The 18,247-nt window shown below is 42.3% G+C and overlaps 1 protein-coding gene across 6 annotated transcripts in view; it reads left to right on the top strand.

Moving 5' to 3' along the window:
• Window positions 1-18,247, top strand: part of tcf12 (transcription factor 12) — a 96,011-nt gene that overhangs the window by 48,531 nt on the left and 29,233 nt on the right. For 5 of the 6 annotated variants that reach the window (XM_053617405.1, XM_053617402.1, XM_053617399.1 and 2 more), the window contains 3 exons: window positions 5,214-5,275; window positions 14,799-14,931; window positions 16,813-16,865. In XM_053617405.1, coding sequence (XP_053473380.1) covers window positions 5,214-5,275; window positions 14,799-14,931; window positions 16,813-16,865 — 248 coding nt within the window. Of the gene's footprint in view, window positions 1-5,213; window positions 5,276-11,103; window positions 11,411-14,798; window positions 14,932-16,812; window positions 16,866-18,247 lie in introns of those variants that run through there. The other variant, XM_053617403.1, reaches the window with a different exon arrangement.

Here is an 18,247-nt window from a genome sequence, read left to right as displayed (position 1 = left end):
AGAACTGCTAATGCTATGATGGCTTTAGGACTGCAGTTGCTAGGGTGCACTTTTGCACTCAAATCCACAAATCAGTGAACAGTGGAGAAGTTCAACAAAACGGACTTCATGTGAAAACTATAATGAATTTCCTGGTTCCACAGTTGCACTTTTTGACCACGTAGTACACCGTTATAAAAGGGACGTATTTCTAATTGCACTATTTGTTGTTACCCAGATGAGGACGGGTTCCCTTTTAAGTCTGATTCCTCTCAAGGTTTCTTCCTCATATTGTCTCAGGAAGTTTTTCCTCACCATCACCACATCTGGCTTACTCATTAGGGATACGTTTATAAATGTAAAATTTATATACTGAATTTATGCGTGTATATATACAAGCTGCGTTGTGACGATGTTCGTTGTTAAAAGCGCTATACAAATAAAATAAAGTTGAATCGAACCTTCAGATTCGTATCAATCTCTGGAATCGGCACAGATGCTGGTAAACACGGTTGGCCGTTATTTAAAGTTCATCCCGTTTAGAAACTAGCATGAGGTGAGCTGTCTTTGTAAAGTTGCATGTTTTGGCCAAATATGAGTGAGGATTAAAACATGCAAGCTAAAGAAAAGTGGGACGTTAGAAAACAAAACCTCACAGACAACTGGGTTTCTAATGAAATATTCACAGTGTCCCAGTGTAGTAGGATTTTGCCACAAGTCTGCATCAGTAGCTCAGGATGTTGAGCGGGGGGACGGCAGGGTGGAGAGCGGCACGCAGGGCGAGTGCTGTATTGATCAGGCAGCCTGTCAGCACTCCAGCAGCAGGATGGAGGATGTGATCAGGATGTTAAAAGCCCCACGATCTCAGTGACCTCTACACCCACATCCTGAAGTTCATCTGAGAGCGTGCACTCCCAATTAGTTCTGTGTTCTCCTTTCAGGCTAGCATCAGGCTAGGTTATCCATCTCTCTCTCTCTCTCTCTCTCTCTCTCTCTCTCTCTCTCTCTCTCTCTCTCTCTCCCTCACACACACACACACACACACAGACAGACAGACAGAGAGACAGAGAGAGAGAGAGAGAAGGGGGGGCTCACAGCTGCGCTAGCTGGCACTGCTTCCTCAAACATCAGCGGTGCAGCCAGCAGCCTGCTTGGCACAAACACTCGCCAGTAACACTTAAACAAATTGCTGTAGCAGTGACTTACATTGTTGATTTTCAGCATTCCAGGAGACTTTTTTATCTTTTTTTTTTTTCTTTCTTCATTTCTTCTCTCCTTTTGTCCTTGGACACTTTTAGCTTTGAGAACATTCAGTGTTTAGAACACACCCCCAATAATTTTCCATCTCCTTCTCCTCTCTCTCTCTCTCTCTCTCTCTCTCTCTCTCTCTCTCTCTCTCTCTCTCTCTCTCTTTTTCTGGATTGTTCCGGCTCCTGTGGATTTTTTTTTCTTTCGTCCTCCACAAATTTTTTGGAGCTACTTTTTCCTCATCACAGCTCCCACAGTTTTAATGCAACAGTTATTTGGCTTCCCAAAGACAGTCCTGGCTGTAGTTATTCAAATATCCAGATATCTAAACTCATCGTCCTATTTGTTTAATTAATCGGGTTAATCGTGTATGTCGTACCATAAGACACGTACTGTGGAACAAAAAATTTAAATAATGATTTGTGTATTGTGTCATGTTTTTTTTATTAGAATTTTTTTTAAAGCATTAGTAGGTAATTGTCAGCAAACTCCCCTACTAATGAAATTGCTGATATTCTGAAAGTTGAGCATTATATTTACAAGTTTTGCAACATGCAAAATACAAGGCTACTGTTTTGTTAGTCTATTTTGCATTTGTAAGCTGTTTATTCTGCCATTGTGATATATTACAGGCACATTACGCTGCTTTGTATGTAGCTGTTTGCCATTTATATGGGCTGTAGACGATTTGTTACCATTTTTTAAAAAAAATTATAGGGACCAAGTCAGTATGAATCATCATATCTGCCTAAAATATATGACTCTTAATTATTCTGTTTTCATTTTAAAAATTTTTGTTGAAATGTTTTAACAACTATTTTTAAAAAATGGAGCTATGGGAATAGCAAGAATTGTTTTTATGCCTATTGAGGTATCATTCATTACCTGATAGATTAGCGTGTAGTGTTATAAATAAATAAATAAATAAATAAATAAATAAATAAATATAATTACACTTGCTATAGTGTAATTGTTAATACACATTTAATAGTGTGACATACAGGCAGTCATTTATAATATTATATTTACACCATGTCTGTCTGTGTCAGTCCACAGGCATAAGAGTAGCAACCCTTAGGAGGTGCTTTTGCAGTTAGCTCTGGGTGACCATGCATGCTGGCGCGATAAACAGTTAAACGCATGTTTATCGTTCAGCCCCTGTGGGAACCGATCAAGTTAAAGTCCCTTGGCAGTTTCCAACGCATGGCTGCCTTGTGCTGCGTGGAGGGCAGCGGTGTGCGTGTGTGCGCTGTGTGGAGGGACACACTAAGCGGATGTTTTTTTTTTTTTTATGACTGGCTGCCCCACTCAGGATTTGAAACAACAACATGGCCTTATAAATTATTCAGCTTGTACAGGGTGTGTGTGACAAAACACATGCTGCAACTGAATATTTTGACGCTGGACCTAAGTGCATCTGCTGTTCGTCTGCATACTTGAGCTCAGAAACCCAAACGGTGCTGGGTAACTGTGCAGGAAGTCAGGGAAAGAGAGGCTTTGCAACCTTTGCAGTCTCTGTAAACAGATGTTTCGTTCTCGTGCGGTGGCTTGTGTGTTACGCTCCTGTAGCTTCGCCACAACTAAGCTCACTCTTCCCATGCAGGAGAGAGTGCTAACCCAGAAATATCACGTTACATCCAATGAGAACAGTTTGACACCACAAGGGAAGCAGTTTTCAGTTAAACCGCGGTACCTGATTGCCTCTGTGCCTCTGGAAACGCCGGCACCTTACAGCCATGTAGCAAGAAACATGAACTGACAGACACATGGTGGAGTACACCTGAGCCCAGCACAGCCACACCGGCTTGCCTTAGCCTCCATCTCAAACTTGTGTGTGTGTGTGTATGTATATGTGTGTGTACATCAGGAACACACATATACAAATATGCCTGTTTTTAAAACTTGTAAAAAATATTTAGCTTTTCCCTGGAGTAAAGAATTTACCTTCAACGCTGTGTTTGCTTTGCTAATGTTTGAAAGTCCGACAAGTATAATATACGACGTTGGTAAAGTTGTTTATCATTTTATTTGCCGGACGAGTCTCTTAATGTTTTTTTGTGCTCTGAGCAAAACTGCTGAATTTAGAGTTGGTGAAGTGCATGAATCATGTGTTCTGTATGCTAGGCTTTTTTTTTTTTTTTTTTTTAAATTAGTTCTTCAGCTGCTAGGTAGCATTTTTGTTTCCAAGAGAGTGAGTGACAGTGAGGGAAGTGTTGCATCTGGTGAAGACCTCTTTGCATTCTGGATGTGTTAGTGGGATGGTATGGGTGAATATAGTCATTCATGAGGGAACGGGGATTTCAAGATGCACAGATTTATCAAAAACCTGTTCAAATGTAAACTCTTGTACAACCCCAATTCCAAACAAATGTTGGGACGCTGAGTAAAAAGTAAATAAAAACAGAATGCAATGATTTGCAAATCTCATAAACCCATGTGTTATTCAAAATAGAACATATCAAATGTTTAAACTGAGGAAATGTACCATTTTAAGAAAAAAAATAAGGTAATATTGAATTTGATGACTGCAACACATCTCAAAAAAGTTGGGACAGGGGCAACAAAAGGTTGCAAAAGTAAGTGTTACTGAAAAGAAACAGCTGGAGGAACATTTTGTAACTAATTAAGTTAATTGGCAACAAGTCAGTAACATGATTGGGTGTAAAAAGAGTATCTTAGAGAGGCAGAGTTTTTCAGAAGTAAAGAAAGAATCTGGATGGAAGCATGTGTTGCTCTAAAACCTGTATATATCTTTCTGCATTGATGCTGCCTTTCCAGATGTGCAAGCTGCCCATTCCATAGGCACTAATGCACCCCCAGTTTAGGTTGTACATGTTGTACACTGTGTTCATAGGTCCCTAAGGGCAAGCCTGTATGTTCTCGGTCAATACACCCCTTAAGCAGTTATTTCAACAATATCAGAAGAGACACACTCTCAAGCCATGTTAATAGGAACACCTGTACGCCTGCTCACTCATTCAATCACCCAATCAGCCACTCATGTGGCAGCAGCAGCGCAGTGCATAAACTCATGCAGATACAGGTCAAGCGCTTCAGTTCATATTCAAATCATAATGGGGAAAAATGTGATCTGACCATGGCATGGTTGTTGGTTTGAGTATTGGAGAAACTGCACAACAGTCTCTAGAGTTTCTACAGAATGGTGTGAAAAACAAAAAAACATCCAGCAGTTTGTGGGTGGAAATACCTTGTTGATGAGAGTGGTTAGAGAATGGCCAGACTGGCTGACAGGAACCACTCTTTACTCCTGTGGTAAGCAGAGAAGCATCTCAGGATGCACAGCAAGTTAAACCTTGAGCTGGATGGACAACAACAGAAGATCAGATCAGACCAGACCAGAGGTCCTTATAGCAAAGTTGAGCAGAATCCTACACCCTGTTTAGTTTCGGGTTTTAGGATTGGCCCAGCAGGTTTGGTAGCTATACAGCTTGCTGCTGCTGCATTAATGGACTGTTATGGTTATGCTATGGAGACTTTATGACCTCCGTTTCCACTATACAGTCTAGCTAATCCAAAATGAACTGTATTTTCTTCATCGTAAGAGTTGACGGGTTAAAAGTGTTGAGTTTTGGCGCTGCTTTAGGCCTGGATAGACCTGAACAGAAGAATAATGTGTCTGATATGAGGGCAAGTCAAAAACCTGTCCGGACTCATGCAACAACTCCTGACATAAATCTGTACTTGTGTCAGTATTAGAGTATGAAAGATCTGGCTTTTTCCAACAAGGCAGTTTTTTATTTTTAAGGGGAGTATTTTCTGTAATACATCCTCCATGTTGATTATGTTGAACTATTTCAAGAAGTGAGCCATTGATAATGTCTCGTGTGTGTGTGTGTGTGTGTGTGTGTGTGTGTGTGTGTGTGTGTATTTATACCTGGTTATCTGTAGGCTTATTGGACACATAAATGTGCATTACACTAATGTACATTTTATGTAAAGTCTGCTTTCTCTCTGTTTCTCCTCAGGTAAATCTGAGAGACCTCCATTTTCTGCATATGGGAGAGAGCCAGGTGTCTCTGGATGTCAGGTAGAAACCTCATTTTCCAGTGTATCATGTTTATCTGTTGTCTTGTATCCTGTTTACGAAGTCTTTAAATCACTGATGCAGAAAATGTTATCACATGATTAGTTTCAGCCTTAGACAGATTTTTTTTTCTTTGCCTGTTACAGTCTTATTGGGTACCTGCACGTCTGTGTGGCTGCACTTCTGTTTCATGGTGACGTGTGCTGTCAGAGTAAAATTCAGTCCCTCACACTGATCTGCAACGATTTTGATCACAGAGCACAATTCTGATCTCATATTCCAGCTAATTTATGACACGTATTTGAACAACTACAGCATATTTATTACAAATACAGGACACTGCTGCTGATGTATGCATCACTTGGTGTCATTGCTGTAGTTAGGATTTTTACTTGAGTAGCACACAAAATGAAAACGGAACTCTTAACTATGTTAATGATCCCAAGCTGGCACAATGTGGCAGATGTAACCATTCAGTTCTACAGTGGAAAAGAGGCTATAGAGTCTCAGTTAAGGATGTAACGATGCACTCCAAGCCAGGTGAAAATATGTGACGATTCATGTCTGTTGAGAAGTTAAATGAATTGCGATACACGTTTTAAACAGCAGGGGTATACCGTGTACCGTGACCTCACTTTACAGGTGCGATAGCAGCGAGCAAGTTGTAGTGTTAGTAGCAAACATGGCTGTATCAAGTTGAGGATGCCCCTTCCTCATTGAAATCAGAGGTGTGGTGGCATTTTGGCTTTCCAAAGACTACAAATGAAAGCAGTGAGGTGGTAACAGACAAAACAAAATCTGTGTGCAGATACTGCAAGAGGATGTTAATATACACTAATTGCACAACAAACATGATGCAGCATATAAACCGTCACCATAGTGAGAAGCTCCAGTCACCTCCGTCTGCATGTAAAAAGCTATTAATAGGCCAAACCACACTGACCGGCGGATTTGCAGCCCCATTCACGGCTACGAGTGCAAGAACCACAGAGATCACAGGGTACAAAACAGCCACCTCTGTCCCTAATGAAAGGGTTTTTTCATCAGCAGGGGACATTGTGAATGTGCAGAGATCTCAGTCAGCTTCTGCTGGAAAATGTGGATATGCTAATATTTCTTTAAAAAAAATGATTTTTTTTCATAAAAATTCAAGCTAGGAATTAGCACAGGCAAAGCTTTAATTTTTTTATATGAAGCTTGTTGATATATTTCTTTTATTTGTATTATTTTTTTTATTTGATTTGGGATTTGTATTAAAATTTCAGATTAGTTTTATTTGATAGAAGATGCACTACAAGTCAAAAGTTTGGAGACACTTGACAAATATTTCTCATGATCTTAAAAACCTTTTGATCTAAAGGCGTATGATTAAATGTTTGAAATATGTGTTGTAGACAAAAATATAATTGTGCCAACATATTAATTTCTTTCATTAGAAAACTAACATTTTATTTACAAAAATATATTTTTTTTTATCTGGCCGACTTGGAGTGAAGTATTCCAAAAAGCAGCCAGTAAGAGTCCAGCGTAGGTGTGAACTCCTTTAATACTGTTTAAAAAGCATCTCAGGGGGATTCCTCAAGAAATCGGTTGAGAAAATGCCAAGAACACATTTCTGGAAATTGTAGGCAAAAAGGGTGTCTACATTGGAGATGCTAAAATACTAAATTATTTTGATTTATTTTGGATTTTTTATCACAACATAATTCCCATAGCTCCATTTGGGGGGGGGTAAAGAATGAGTGTGTTTAAACTTTTGACTGGTAGTGTATTTCAATTTCACAAAGGAATGTGCAGCATTTTCTCTGAGAAATAATAACAGGACACTTTTATTTAAAAGTGTAACATTTATAATTTGTCTTAAATCTCATTTTGTGAAAGATGCGAAAATCATATCATGAAACCCGAGTCGTATCGCATCGTGAGTTGAGTGAATCGTTACATCCCTAGTCAAGTGAGGTGTTGTCATTTGCAGTATCAGTCATCTGGCCTTTTCCTATGGAAGTACGTGGTTCTTGGCCATGTCTGTGTCGTTCTGGATTTGAAATTTATGGCTATAGTTGTGATATGATTGAGTTAACGATTAGGTAAGTGCAGTTACCCTGGCCAGTCGCTTAAACAGCTGGCTGCCAGGCTTGCTGGAGGTAGGTGGCGGAGTGTTTTCCCCAGCAGGCCTGCAGTGGGCTGGAGATGAGAAGAAGCTGCCTGTGTGAGAGCAAGTGATTACAGGGTGTGTAAACAGGTCTGAGGAAGAAAGAGAAGGAGAGTCCTGCTGCATTGGATGGTGAGCAGGAACATGACTTTCAGCACCTCCATTAATGCAGGGTCACTGATCCCAGGCCAGCTCTAGGCTCACGACAACACAGATGTTCTAAACAAAGGCAGGATTGTGTGCAAGAGCTGCTCTCTCTCTTCCACTCTTTCTCCCCTTTTTCCTTCTCGCGCTCTCATGCTTGGTCTTCATTTCTGATCAGGCATTCAGGGAGTGCTTTCGTAGCACCACTTCTCTTGGTTTGTGTATGTTGTGTTTTATTTTTCTTCCTCCACTTAGACACGAACTGGTCCCTATGCAGCATATCTGCATCATTTCTGCTTTAGGATAAAGCTAGTATGCAGAGCTTATTTTATTGCTTCAGGTTAAAGCCAACCTTAGCTGGTGGCATCACCCCTAATGACCCTTCTCTAACCTTCACCCGGTTCTTATGCTAGTAGCTAAAAGAGCCACACACGCGTGCTTTTAAATGCTATCCATGCAGCATGCGGTTACAGGCGGGTGAATGGCGCTAGTCAGAGCGAGTGAAAACACTGCGGGCTCTCCAGAGCTGTTGCTCCATTCATAAAAGAGCTTTTTGAAAGGGAATGCCAGTTCAGACATTTTGGTGTGGGAACTAGGGAATTTATGCTGGCCTGCAGCTGCACAGATCAGAGCTTGGCGCGCACACAGTTTGTCTAGTCGCTGAAGAAAAACAGGAAGGCCAAAAAAGCTGTTTGGTTCCTGAGAGAATGTGGGAAGAATGTAGGGCTGCAAAACTGCTATATTAATAATGTAAAATCCTGTGAGACAGGAAGTCATCTATATCATGTGATGTAAATGAAGGTGAAGTTCAGGAGCAAGGATTATAAGGTGGATAGATGTTTCTATGAAACGTGTTTATAAAGAATTGAATTTTGCACAGAAAAAAAAATATTAATATAATATAAAAAATAAATATGTATAATATATTTTTTGTCCTTTGCCAGAAATAGTATTGATTTAAAGGCAACTGCAATCGCTCAAGTGTTTGACAGAGGGGCAATCAGTTACAGGATTTTCCACAAAACTAAACAGCCAATTGTTTATATGGTTTGTCATCATGCGCAGGCTCTGTGCTTCACTCAGCGAGGTGTTATTGCATCATTTCAGCAAGATGTAGATCACTTTGTGTATAATGAGTCAGATATTCAAACTGTTTGAGCCAGCTGAGCCCCTGTATTTCTCCGGGAAGAACAGTATTTGCAGTTTGTACCTCTAACCAGGTTTTCCTTCATAGATCCCCACGTTAATGGCATATAAGTTAATATCTGAAGTCGGTAAAATATTATGTTTCACACTGCATGCGTCCTTCGCATGTCCATCAGTTTCAAATATTTATGTACGTTTTAAAACTGCAGAGATAATTGACATAATCTGTACGACTTCCAGCTGAACGCTGCAGCAGGTGTGCACTCAGGATGACAGAGCAGAGGTTGAACACTATAATTTTCTTATGATTATCGCCTCTGTCCTTTATGCATTTCTGAGTTACGGCCTTACAGGGGACAGTTGTTTGACAGTTGTATTGTTTTGCACTGCAGTGAGTTCAAACCTTGATCTAAAAAAAAACAATAAAATGACATGTGAACAGAAGTGCACCTGATTGAGTGGGAGTGTTAGCAGGGACGTGCTTGTTGTAGTTGGTTGCCGACTCTGAAGGTAAGTGCTGGGCCGGTCTCCCGTGAGGAGGATTAGACTGATTAATGCTGCAGGTTGCAGTTGACAGATGACTGCCATTATCCCCACAAATCTGCCTGACATTTCACAGAAGAAGGCGATCATTCAGAGGGGTGGAGATCTGTGGAGAAGCTGTATGAATTTACAGCTTCTACATTTTCACTTACTCGCTAATTCGTAGGAGAGACTAATAGTGGAGCATCACTTTTTAAGGGCGATTTATTTATATATATCTATATATATATATTGTCACTTTTGCTCAAAATATGGTGCTATACATAACCTTTATGCATCTGTAGTTCAAATTTATTGAGTCTTAAGCCAGTGTTTTTCACTCTAAATCAAAGGTGCGTTAATTTTTTTATTAAACAGTCCTTCCAGGATTTTGCGATTGCAGAAATTAACGCAACCTCTGCAATATTCAGAGCTGGCAATTTTTCTAAATTACTGCAGATATTCTGCAGATTTGGGCCAAGACACGTCATTTGACGTCATCACACCGCGCATTCGGTCAGAGCCCTCTTCGATTCACGTATGTCGAACATGAGTACAGCTAAACGGTCTCATTTACCAACAAACATCACTGCGAAAGGCAGCGCAAAATTCAAGTAGTTTTCCACACAAAAAAAAAACCTACAAAAAACTAAAAACAAAAAAAAAACAATTTTGCTATGCAAATTGCATCGCATATGTTGAAAAAAAGCAGCAGCAAAGCCAAGCATTTTTGGCTGCAACAATCACAAAAAAAGCTCCATGAAATCCTATACGGACTGATTAAAGCACAGCTTCTCTGTATGGAATCTTTAAATAGGATTTGTCTCATTTCAAATCTACAGACTCTGTAGTAATCCATTCTTTTCTTTGATTAGTCCTCTACTGGTCTTTCATCATAATGCAGCAGTCTTTTGCCTGTCTCATGGCCAAAACGACAAACTACTAATATTGCTGTGAGGATTTAATATCATTGAACAAAGGCAGCACTAGTCAGTCTGTTCTATCATGTCAGTGTCAGTGTGCCAGGCTCCGTGACAGCTTGTCACTTTGGAGAGCCTCTTTCCCCCCTTATTTCTCCTGCAGTTAAGGAGAGGCTACCCTGATTCTCACACGACTTGATGGCCTTCAATTTAATCTGCTAAAATCAGGAATCTGGCTATTCTTGGGCACAGGCCCACAATCCTGCACTGTAGCCCCCGTGGCGTTTGATTACGACTTCTATCTGACTTTGATTTGAAATTAGAAGCTAAATACTCTGTGTAGCATATCATGTGTAAGATGTCAGATTTCAGAGTTATTTTATTTGGGTAGGTACTTTGCATTGAAATTATGTTAAGAAATAATACTTCTCACTTTTATGAAATAAACCAATAATTTATAAAAACTAAAGTCGAAACAGTGCTCAAGTTTTATAAATTGATTTACATTATGGAATGCCTCGTTGTAACCTACATGTTATTTAAAAAAAACCTCATTTTGTATATCTGTGCATACATTACATATTTAGTCTGTATTTTCATAAATACAAAAAGAAGTACTTCTTTTCTCAATGTTTTGACATTTGACATTTTCTGTTTAACAATACAGTTTGATCACTTTTTCATTTTTATTTCATGTTGTGTTGTGATAGTGATAGATTATCGCTGTGCTTTGATGTTCAGTGTCTCTCCTCATTCCTTATTCTTAAACCTTCCAAACCATTAAGCTAATTGGGCCATGGTTGTAATTGTCCTCTTAACCCAGTTTGCTGGGGGCAGGCCACTCAAGTGGATATCACTCTAAGATGTGACATGCTTCAGGAGGACCAAAGAAGGAGTGTACACTAATCTCCTGTTTAACAGAGTCTGGGTTAGAGTGACTGCGTCATCTCTCCCGCGCATAATTGGCTCTCAAGCTGTGGGTTAGTGGCTCTGTCTGTCAGATCTGTGGGTTCTGTAACAGCCGCTTTGTCGAATTAAGCCCATGTGTGTTTCAGAGCACACGACAGCTTCTGAGACTCCTTACACACACGCACACACCTCCTAACTCCCTGACTTTCTCTCCTTCTCCTCTCATTCTCTTGTCTACCTCTCTCCTGGCCTTATGTCCTCGGCTGTGTGAGGATGTGCCCCAGGGCCCTGATCACACCTGATCAATAACAGTTCACCGCCGGCTGGAGCAAAGGCAATCGCTAGGTCAGACTGATTGGATCGATTTCTCCTTGGACTTAACTGAGTCTGCTGACATGACCACATCAATTAGAGTGCTCCAAAGGGAATAAAAAAAAAAGATGGAGGAAAGAAACCCTGAAAGTCAAACATTGTTACTAGTTGTTTTAAGGAAAAAAAAAATCAGTTCTGTTTCATTCCTCCTGACTGCCAGAGGCGGTGCTTAAGCACTATGGATTATCGCAGCGCCAGGTAGATAGGTTGAGAGAATATACCAACAAAGTGACGTGGTGATGTAGGCTGAGCTTCGAGGATAATAACCACATTAGCTCTTTCGCCTTCTCGCTTGACTGTGATAGGTCTTTGATTTTTCGCGCTGTCGCGTGCAGCTTGCAGAGCAGCAAAGTATCACCCTTGCAAGCTGTGACTGCGTGCTCCTAGTTTTTTTGGGAACCAGAGTTGTGAGTTTTTGCCTTATTATTTTTAGACCTGTGCTACTCGGTTGCTATCCGGTGGTTAGTGATCACGCGCTAAAGATGGCGGTTCCCCGGTAGCGTACGTTGCTATTTTTAGACAGAATTTCCTGAGGCTTTGTGCTCCTTGGTGCTATCCAGAGACTACTTGCGACCATAGATATATTCTCTTCACATTCCGTGACCGTTCCTGCTGTTAGCCTTTCAGTTCTCTCCAGAGGTATTTATTATCAAGGCGCTCATGGTTCTATCGCCATGGACTTCCCGCTGTCATGTAGGCTGTGTTCAAATGCCTTACTCCCTGATGACAGCCATGATATCTGTCTGTCCTGTCTGGGACATATAAGAGACACTATCATGGACCCGTGCCTGCACTGTAGTCTGCTGCCCATGTCGGAGAGACGGCTCTGTCTCGCGGAGTTGGACCCCTGTTCGGAGGTGGGCCTTGTGGGGTCAGAGCTACCCCCTGCCACCCGGACTCTGAAATGTTGTGCATATGCGGCAGCTGGTGCCCCGCCCCATCCAGAAAAAAGGCGAATTCCTGGAAAGATTGTATGGAAGAGACTTCTCTTTCTAAGACGGTGGCTGCCCTTCTTCTGAGAAGTCTGAAATAAAGCGTCTCCTTCAGTCACTTCAGCCAGTAGGGTCTGTCATTCTTGCAGCTATAACACTTCCCAATGTGGTTGTACAGACTCACTCCTGAGAAAGGCATATGACTCTGCTGCCTACATAACCCATGTAGAGAATAGTCTGTCAATTGCTCCTCGTTACTTCCAGTACATTGGTGTCAGTAAGGTTGATCGCTCTGTCTCTCGGTTCCTGCAGACGGCACTCTTGACCATGGGCCATGTGACCCACGGGCTGGGTACATTTACAGTAACACTCCTGGTGGCACGCCGCCAATCGTGGCTTGCTCATGCGAAACTGCCTGAAGCCTAGAAAAAGACTCTACGTGACCTTCCTATCGTTCCCAGACACCTATTTGGGCCTAATGTTACAGAGCTGCTGTAAAAGCAGGTGAAACTATTGGAGACTGGCACAGGTGCAGCGCAATACTGCGTTCAAAGTGCCACCAGTTCAAGATTGCCGTCATTATGCGACACAAGACCATCGCTTCTTCCAGCATCACACTCTGCAACCTCAGAGGTCGCAGGGGCACCAGGCGGCAGAGGATTCTAGAGGTTTCTGACCTCCTCATTGGCAGAAGCCAGGGTCCATGCTCGCGCCTCCCCACGGCCACCAAAGGTCGCACCCATAAATCCTGAGGTGCTTGGGCTGGTCGTGGATTGTTTTTCGATGCAAAACCTCCAGTATTGGAATAATTAATTGGTGGATCCCTGGGTTTTGACCACCCTGGGCAGGGGTTACGCCCTGCAGTTTTGATGCCGGCCCCCCAAGTTCTCAAGGATTGTCCCTACATTGATCAGGGACAAAGCTCGTTCAGTGGCTCTCTCCCAGAAAATCTGTTCTCTGTTGGAGAAGGGAGCCATAGAAAAGGTCCACCCCCTTGTTCAGAGGGATGGTTTTTATTCAACTTATTTTCTTGCTCCCAAAAGGGACAATGGTTTTTGTCCCATTCTCAATTTAAGGCATCTAAACCTGTTCCTGAAGACTCTGCCTTTTCGAATGTTATGCATAGCTGACGTTCTTTGGTCTGTCATGATGGGGGATTGGTTTTACGAGCGTCGACTTGAAGGATGAATACTTTCACATTCCGAACACACCTCAACATAGAAAGCTCCTATGTTTCAAAAGCCAAGCTTATCAGTTCAAGGTCCTTCCATTTTGTCTGTCCCTGGCCACTCGTGTTTTCACGAGTGCGGCTCTGTATCCATTGAGGACGGACATGCCCAGCCCACTGAGACTAGATGCACTGACTCACGAATGGCCGAACTGCCTACTTTATGCATTCCCTCCTATCCAATTGTTGTAGGAGACTCTACACAGGCCACAGGGTGCTCCTCGTTGCACCCCCCATGGCCAGCCAGACCTTGGTTTCCCATACTTCTGAGACTATTGGTAGGCAGATCGTGGCAGCTTCCATTCTGGAAGGATCTGTTGTCGCAGATGGACAGCAGGGTCTGGCACCCGGACCTGGCCCATCTGCAGCTCTGGGTTTGGCCTCTAGGTCAAACCCTCTTCTAGCTGAGTGTGAACTTGCTGTTGTTCACACTGTCGTTAGTAGTAGAGCTGTGTCTGCAAATCAGCTCTATGCTGCATGTTGGGATATTTTCTCTTCATGGTGTAAGGATCGTGGGTTAGACCCTGCATTCTGCGAGATTCCAGAAGTGTTGAGTTTTTTGCAACCTCTTTTGGATGCAGGCAGGGCTGCTTCCATCTTGAAGTATATGTTGCAGCCATTTCTGCATGTCATGTGCCTGTTGATGGCTCTTCCCTTAGTGAGCAGTATTTTGAAAGATGCGAGGTGCTTAAGGCCGGCCCGCAACCGCCATTTTCCCAGGTGGGATTTACCGCTTGTGCTGGACTTTCTATGTTTGCCAACATTCAAGCCTTTGCTGTCTTCTGACCTTAAGTGATTGTCTCTGAACACTGCCTTTCTATTAGCCATTGCTTCCACTAAGCGTGTTAGTGAGTTACATGCATTGTCAGTGTATTATGCATGCGTTGTTTGCAAGAGGATTCTGGCGTGGTGCTGTGGCCCAATCCGTCCTTTCTTCCTAAGGTGCCAAGGTTGAATGTTGAGCTATTGTGGTTATTATCCTCAAAGCTCAGCTTACATCACCACGTGACTTTGTTGGTATATTTTGTCGACCTATCTAGCTGGTGCTGCGATAATTCATAGTGCTTAAGCACTGCCTCTGGTGGTCATCCGGAATATGAATAATCCCCTGACTTGTAGTTTCTCTGGTAAGCGAATAGTGTGCTCTGGAAAATGTTTTTATTTCTTTAAATGCTCAGATATTTTATTTGTTTCCCTGCAGTCCTCTCTGCGGTCGGACATGGGGTTGTCCAGCCCAGGACCTGTGACCACAGCTGGAAAGTCACCAGCTCCTTTTTACTCCTTCACAGGCTCCAATCCACGAAGGCGCTCTCTCCAGGACCCTTCTCCTCTGGGTTTGTATCTACTTCCTCCTTTAAGGAAGTTGGTTTGCTGTGTACTTGTGGTGCCAGTGTGAAAGGTAGTCACAGACAGGTTGTACTGTTTTAAAATGTTTCTAAATTATAAATCATGTTATTTGCATTATAATTGGGAGATAGACCTTGCTGTGCAATGGAAATAACTAGTTTCTGCATTTGGGGCTTCAGTTTACATTTTTTCAGCTTAGAAATTATTTGTGTTCCCTGCCAGACAAGAGCTGCTTTGCTGTGATCCTTTATCTTAAAAGACTCATGAGGTACACAGTGCCCTCCACTAATATTGGCACCCTTTTAGTCAATACTTTGTGCTACCTCCCTTTTGCCAAGAAAACAGCACTGAGACTTCTCCTATAATGCCTCATGAGGTGGGAAAATACATGGCAAGGAATCTGAGACCATTCCTCCATACAGAATCTTTCCAGATCCTTCAAATTTCGAGATCTGTGCTGGTGGACTCTCCTCTTCAGTTCACCCCACAGGTTTTTTATAGGTTTCAAGTCAGGGGACTGGGATGGCCATGGCAGGACCTTAATTTTCTGGTCAGTAAACCATTTTTGTGTTGATTTTGATGTAGGTTTTGGATTCTTGTGCTGCTGGAAGATCCACGCATGGCCCATTTTAAGCTTTCTGGCAGAGGCAGTCAGGTTTTCATTTAATATCTGTTGATATTTGATAGTCCATGATGCCATGTATCCTAACAAAATCTGCAGGTCCTCTTGCAGAAAAGCAGTCCCAGGACATTAAAGAGCCACCATCATATTTAACCGAGGGCATGAGGTACTTTTCCATATGGGTAGTTCTTTGTGTGTACCAAAACCACCTGCCAAAAAGCTCTATTTTGGTTTCATCTGCCCATAGAACCCAATCCCATTTGAAGTTCCAGTAGTGTCTGGCAAACTGAAGACCCTTGAATAAGTTTTTGGATGAGAGTAGAGGCTTTTTTCTTGAAACCCTTCCAAACAACTTGTGGTGATGTAGGTGACTTCAGATTGTCGTTTTGGAGACTTTCTGACCCCAAGACACAACTAACTTGTGCAATTCTCCAGCTGTGATCCTTGGAGATTTTTTGGGACTCGAACCTTCCTCTTCACAGTGCACTGAGACAGTATCGACACACGTCCAATTCCAGGATTGGAATTGGTTGATCCATAACATTACTTCTTAATAATTCCTTTAATGGTGGAAATGGGCTTTTGCTATTTTCTTATAGCCACTTCCCATTTTGTGAAGCTCAGTAACCTTTTGCCACACATCACAGCTATATTCCTTGGTCTAACCCATTGTTATGAATGGCTAAAGGAATTTGGCCTACGTGTTACGTCATATTTATACCCCTGTGAAACGGGAACTCATGGTTGAACAATTTCCTGTTCCTAGTCACCCAGGTGTACTAAAAATGTAAAATATCAATGGGAATTTACTTCAAATATATTTTCCTAATATGAATTCATAGAGGTTCTTGCAATTGCTTCATCTCCATGAGAGTATTTTTGTGATTTTTTTTTTTTTTTTTTAAACAAAAGCTCAAAAGGTTAAACAATAAAGACAATTTTTCATAGCCGCCTTTGTTCATATTTACCAAGGTGGCCAAAATTAGTGGAGGGCACAGTACATGGTGTTGGAGACCTTAAGTGCAATTACAGTTCCTCTTGTAGGCAACAGAGGGCTCTAAAAATGATACACTGCTCCTTTAATGCAACATGAAAACCTTTTTACTAATGCATGTTTTGATGCCTCTTATGCTTTTAGTCCAGTGATGTCACTGAAATATAATACAAATATATCAAAGTATGTTACAGCTTTACTCTTTCAAAGTGTTTCTTCACATGTTCATAATATTGTTTCATCTCCCCTCAGATCCTCTACAAGCAAAGAAAGTACGCAAGGTTCCCCCTGGCCTGCCATCGTCTGTGAGTGGAGCGTAATTTTTTTCAGCTTTTATATACACACACACACACGCTCAGGCATGCTTAATAAAAGCTGTTGATGTCAGCCCTTGGTTGCACTTTGTTTTTGTCTCTTCAAAGTCATCCTCCACCATGGTGGTAACACTGAGTGTTCTGTGTGTGTGTGTGTGTGTGCGCGTGTGCGTGTACCCGGCATGAGGGCTGCCACTGTTTTGCTAATCAGGCGTGTTTTACTGAGTGTGGCTGCAGGAGCGAGGTGTGTGTAGGATGGCTGATTGATTTGTGGTGCTGCCATGCGACTCTGAGGCCTCCTCTGTCTCTGGGTCTCACGGGAGTCAGTCTCAAGGCCGTGAGCTGTCATAGCCCATCCCCACTGCTGCTCTTTTGATGTTTAATTAGTCATTATGTTGCCTGAACAGGAGGACAGGCAGAGATTAATAGCGGCGAATTGGGCAAAGTTTCCATAGGCGATAATCCCACAGCAGAGCAGCAGCCATTAGGATGCAGAGGAAGTGTGGAGCTCAGCTTGCCTCCGCCTGCGCCGCCCGCCTCATTAATATGCATCAATCACACAGTCAGCTGCTGATTGTGAGGAAGCCCGGCGCGTGGTGAAAGCCTCCATTAAGGCGCTAGTAGCAGCAAACGGTTTTGTCAGAGTTTTCTCAGTGGTTTTAACAGAGGCATTTTTTTTCTCCTAGAACAAAAGAAGGGGCTTTGATAAGGGTGACATGGTGATGGGATTTGCTTTTGGTAGCTTTCTAAAAATGTGTGCCGCACGATCGCTCCAGCCAGTAAAAAAAAAAACCAAAAAAAAAAAAAACGTCAAGTATGGGACATAAAGGCGTAGTTGTGGAGGATTCTTGTGTTGTTTTTTTTCATCTGCAAAATTTGTGTTTGAATACCAGTTTGCGTTGAACAGAGTGCGCGTGCAGGGTATTATGGGAGAACATGCAGCACTTTCTTGCTTATGCAAGTAGTGTGAATAAGAGAGGAAAACAGGAGGGGGACGAGAGATTGGTTGCCTTGCGGGGTACGTCTCTTTGTTGTGTAAATGGACGTTAGGCTTTTATTTGTCAGCGCTTAACACATGGGCGCAGGTGCACTTGTGTGACTCATAACTCAAAGCCGCCCAATTCAGAACAGGGCGAAGCAGTGACATGGCAGAGGATAAAATACAGCAGCACTCTGTACCTCACTCCTTAACAGCGATAAGACACCAGGGCTCGCCATATTCTCACTTTCTCAAGAGTGTGTGAGTGACGGACCTGGGAGTTAGCTGGAGGCCAGGCTGCATACTGAGTCGTGTGTGAAGGAGTTCTAGGGAGAGTCAGTGTGTCAGTTGTGGCCAGTGGTGTGTGAGCAGCATGTGTTTGAAGCATCCTCTG

The sequence above is a fragment of the Ictalurus furcatus genome, chromosome 27 (assembly GCF_023375685.1).
Source record: "Ictalurus furcatus strain D&B chromosome 27, Billie_1.0, whole genome shotgun sequence".
Taxonomy (NCBI): Eukaryota; Metazoa; Chordata; class Actinopteri; order Siluriformes; family Ictaluridae; genus Ictalurus; species Ictalurus furcatus.
Note: the sequence above shows the minus strand (reverse complement) of the source record. Positions and strands in the feature narration are given on the sequence as shown.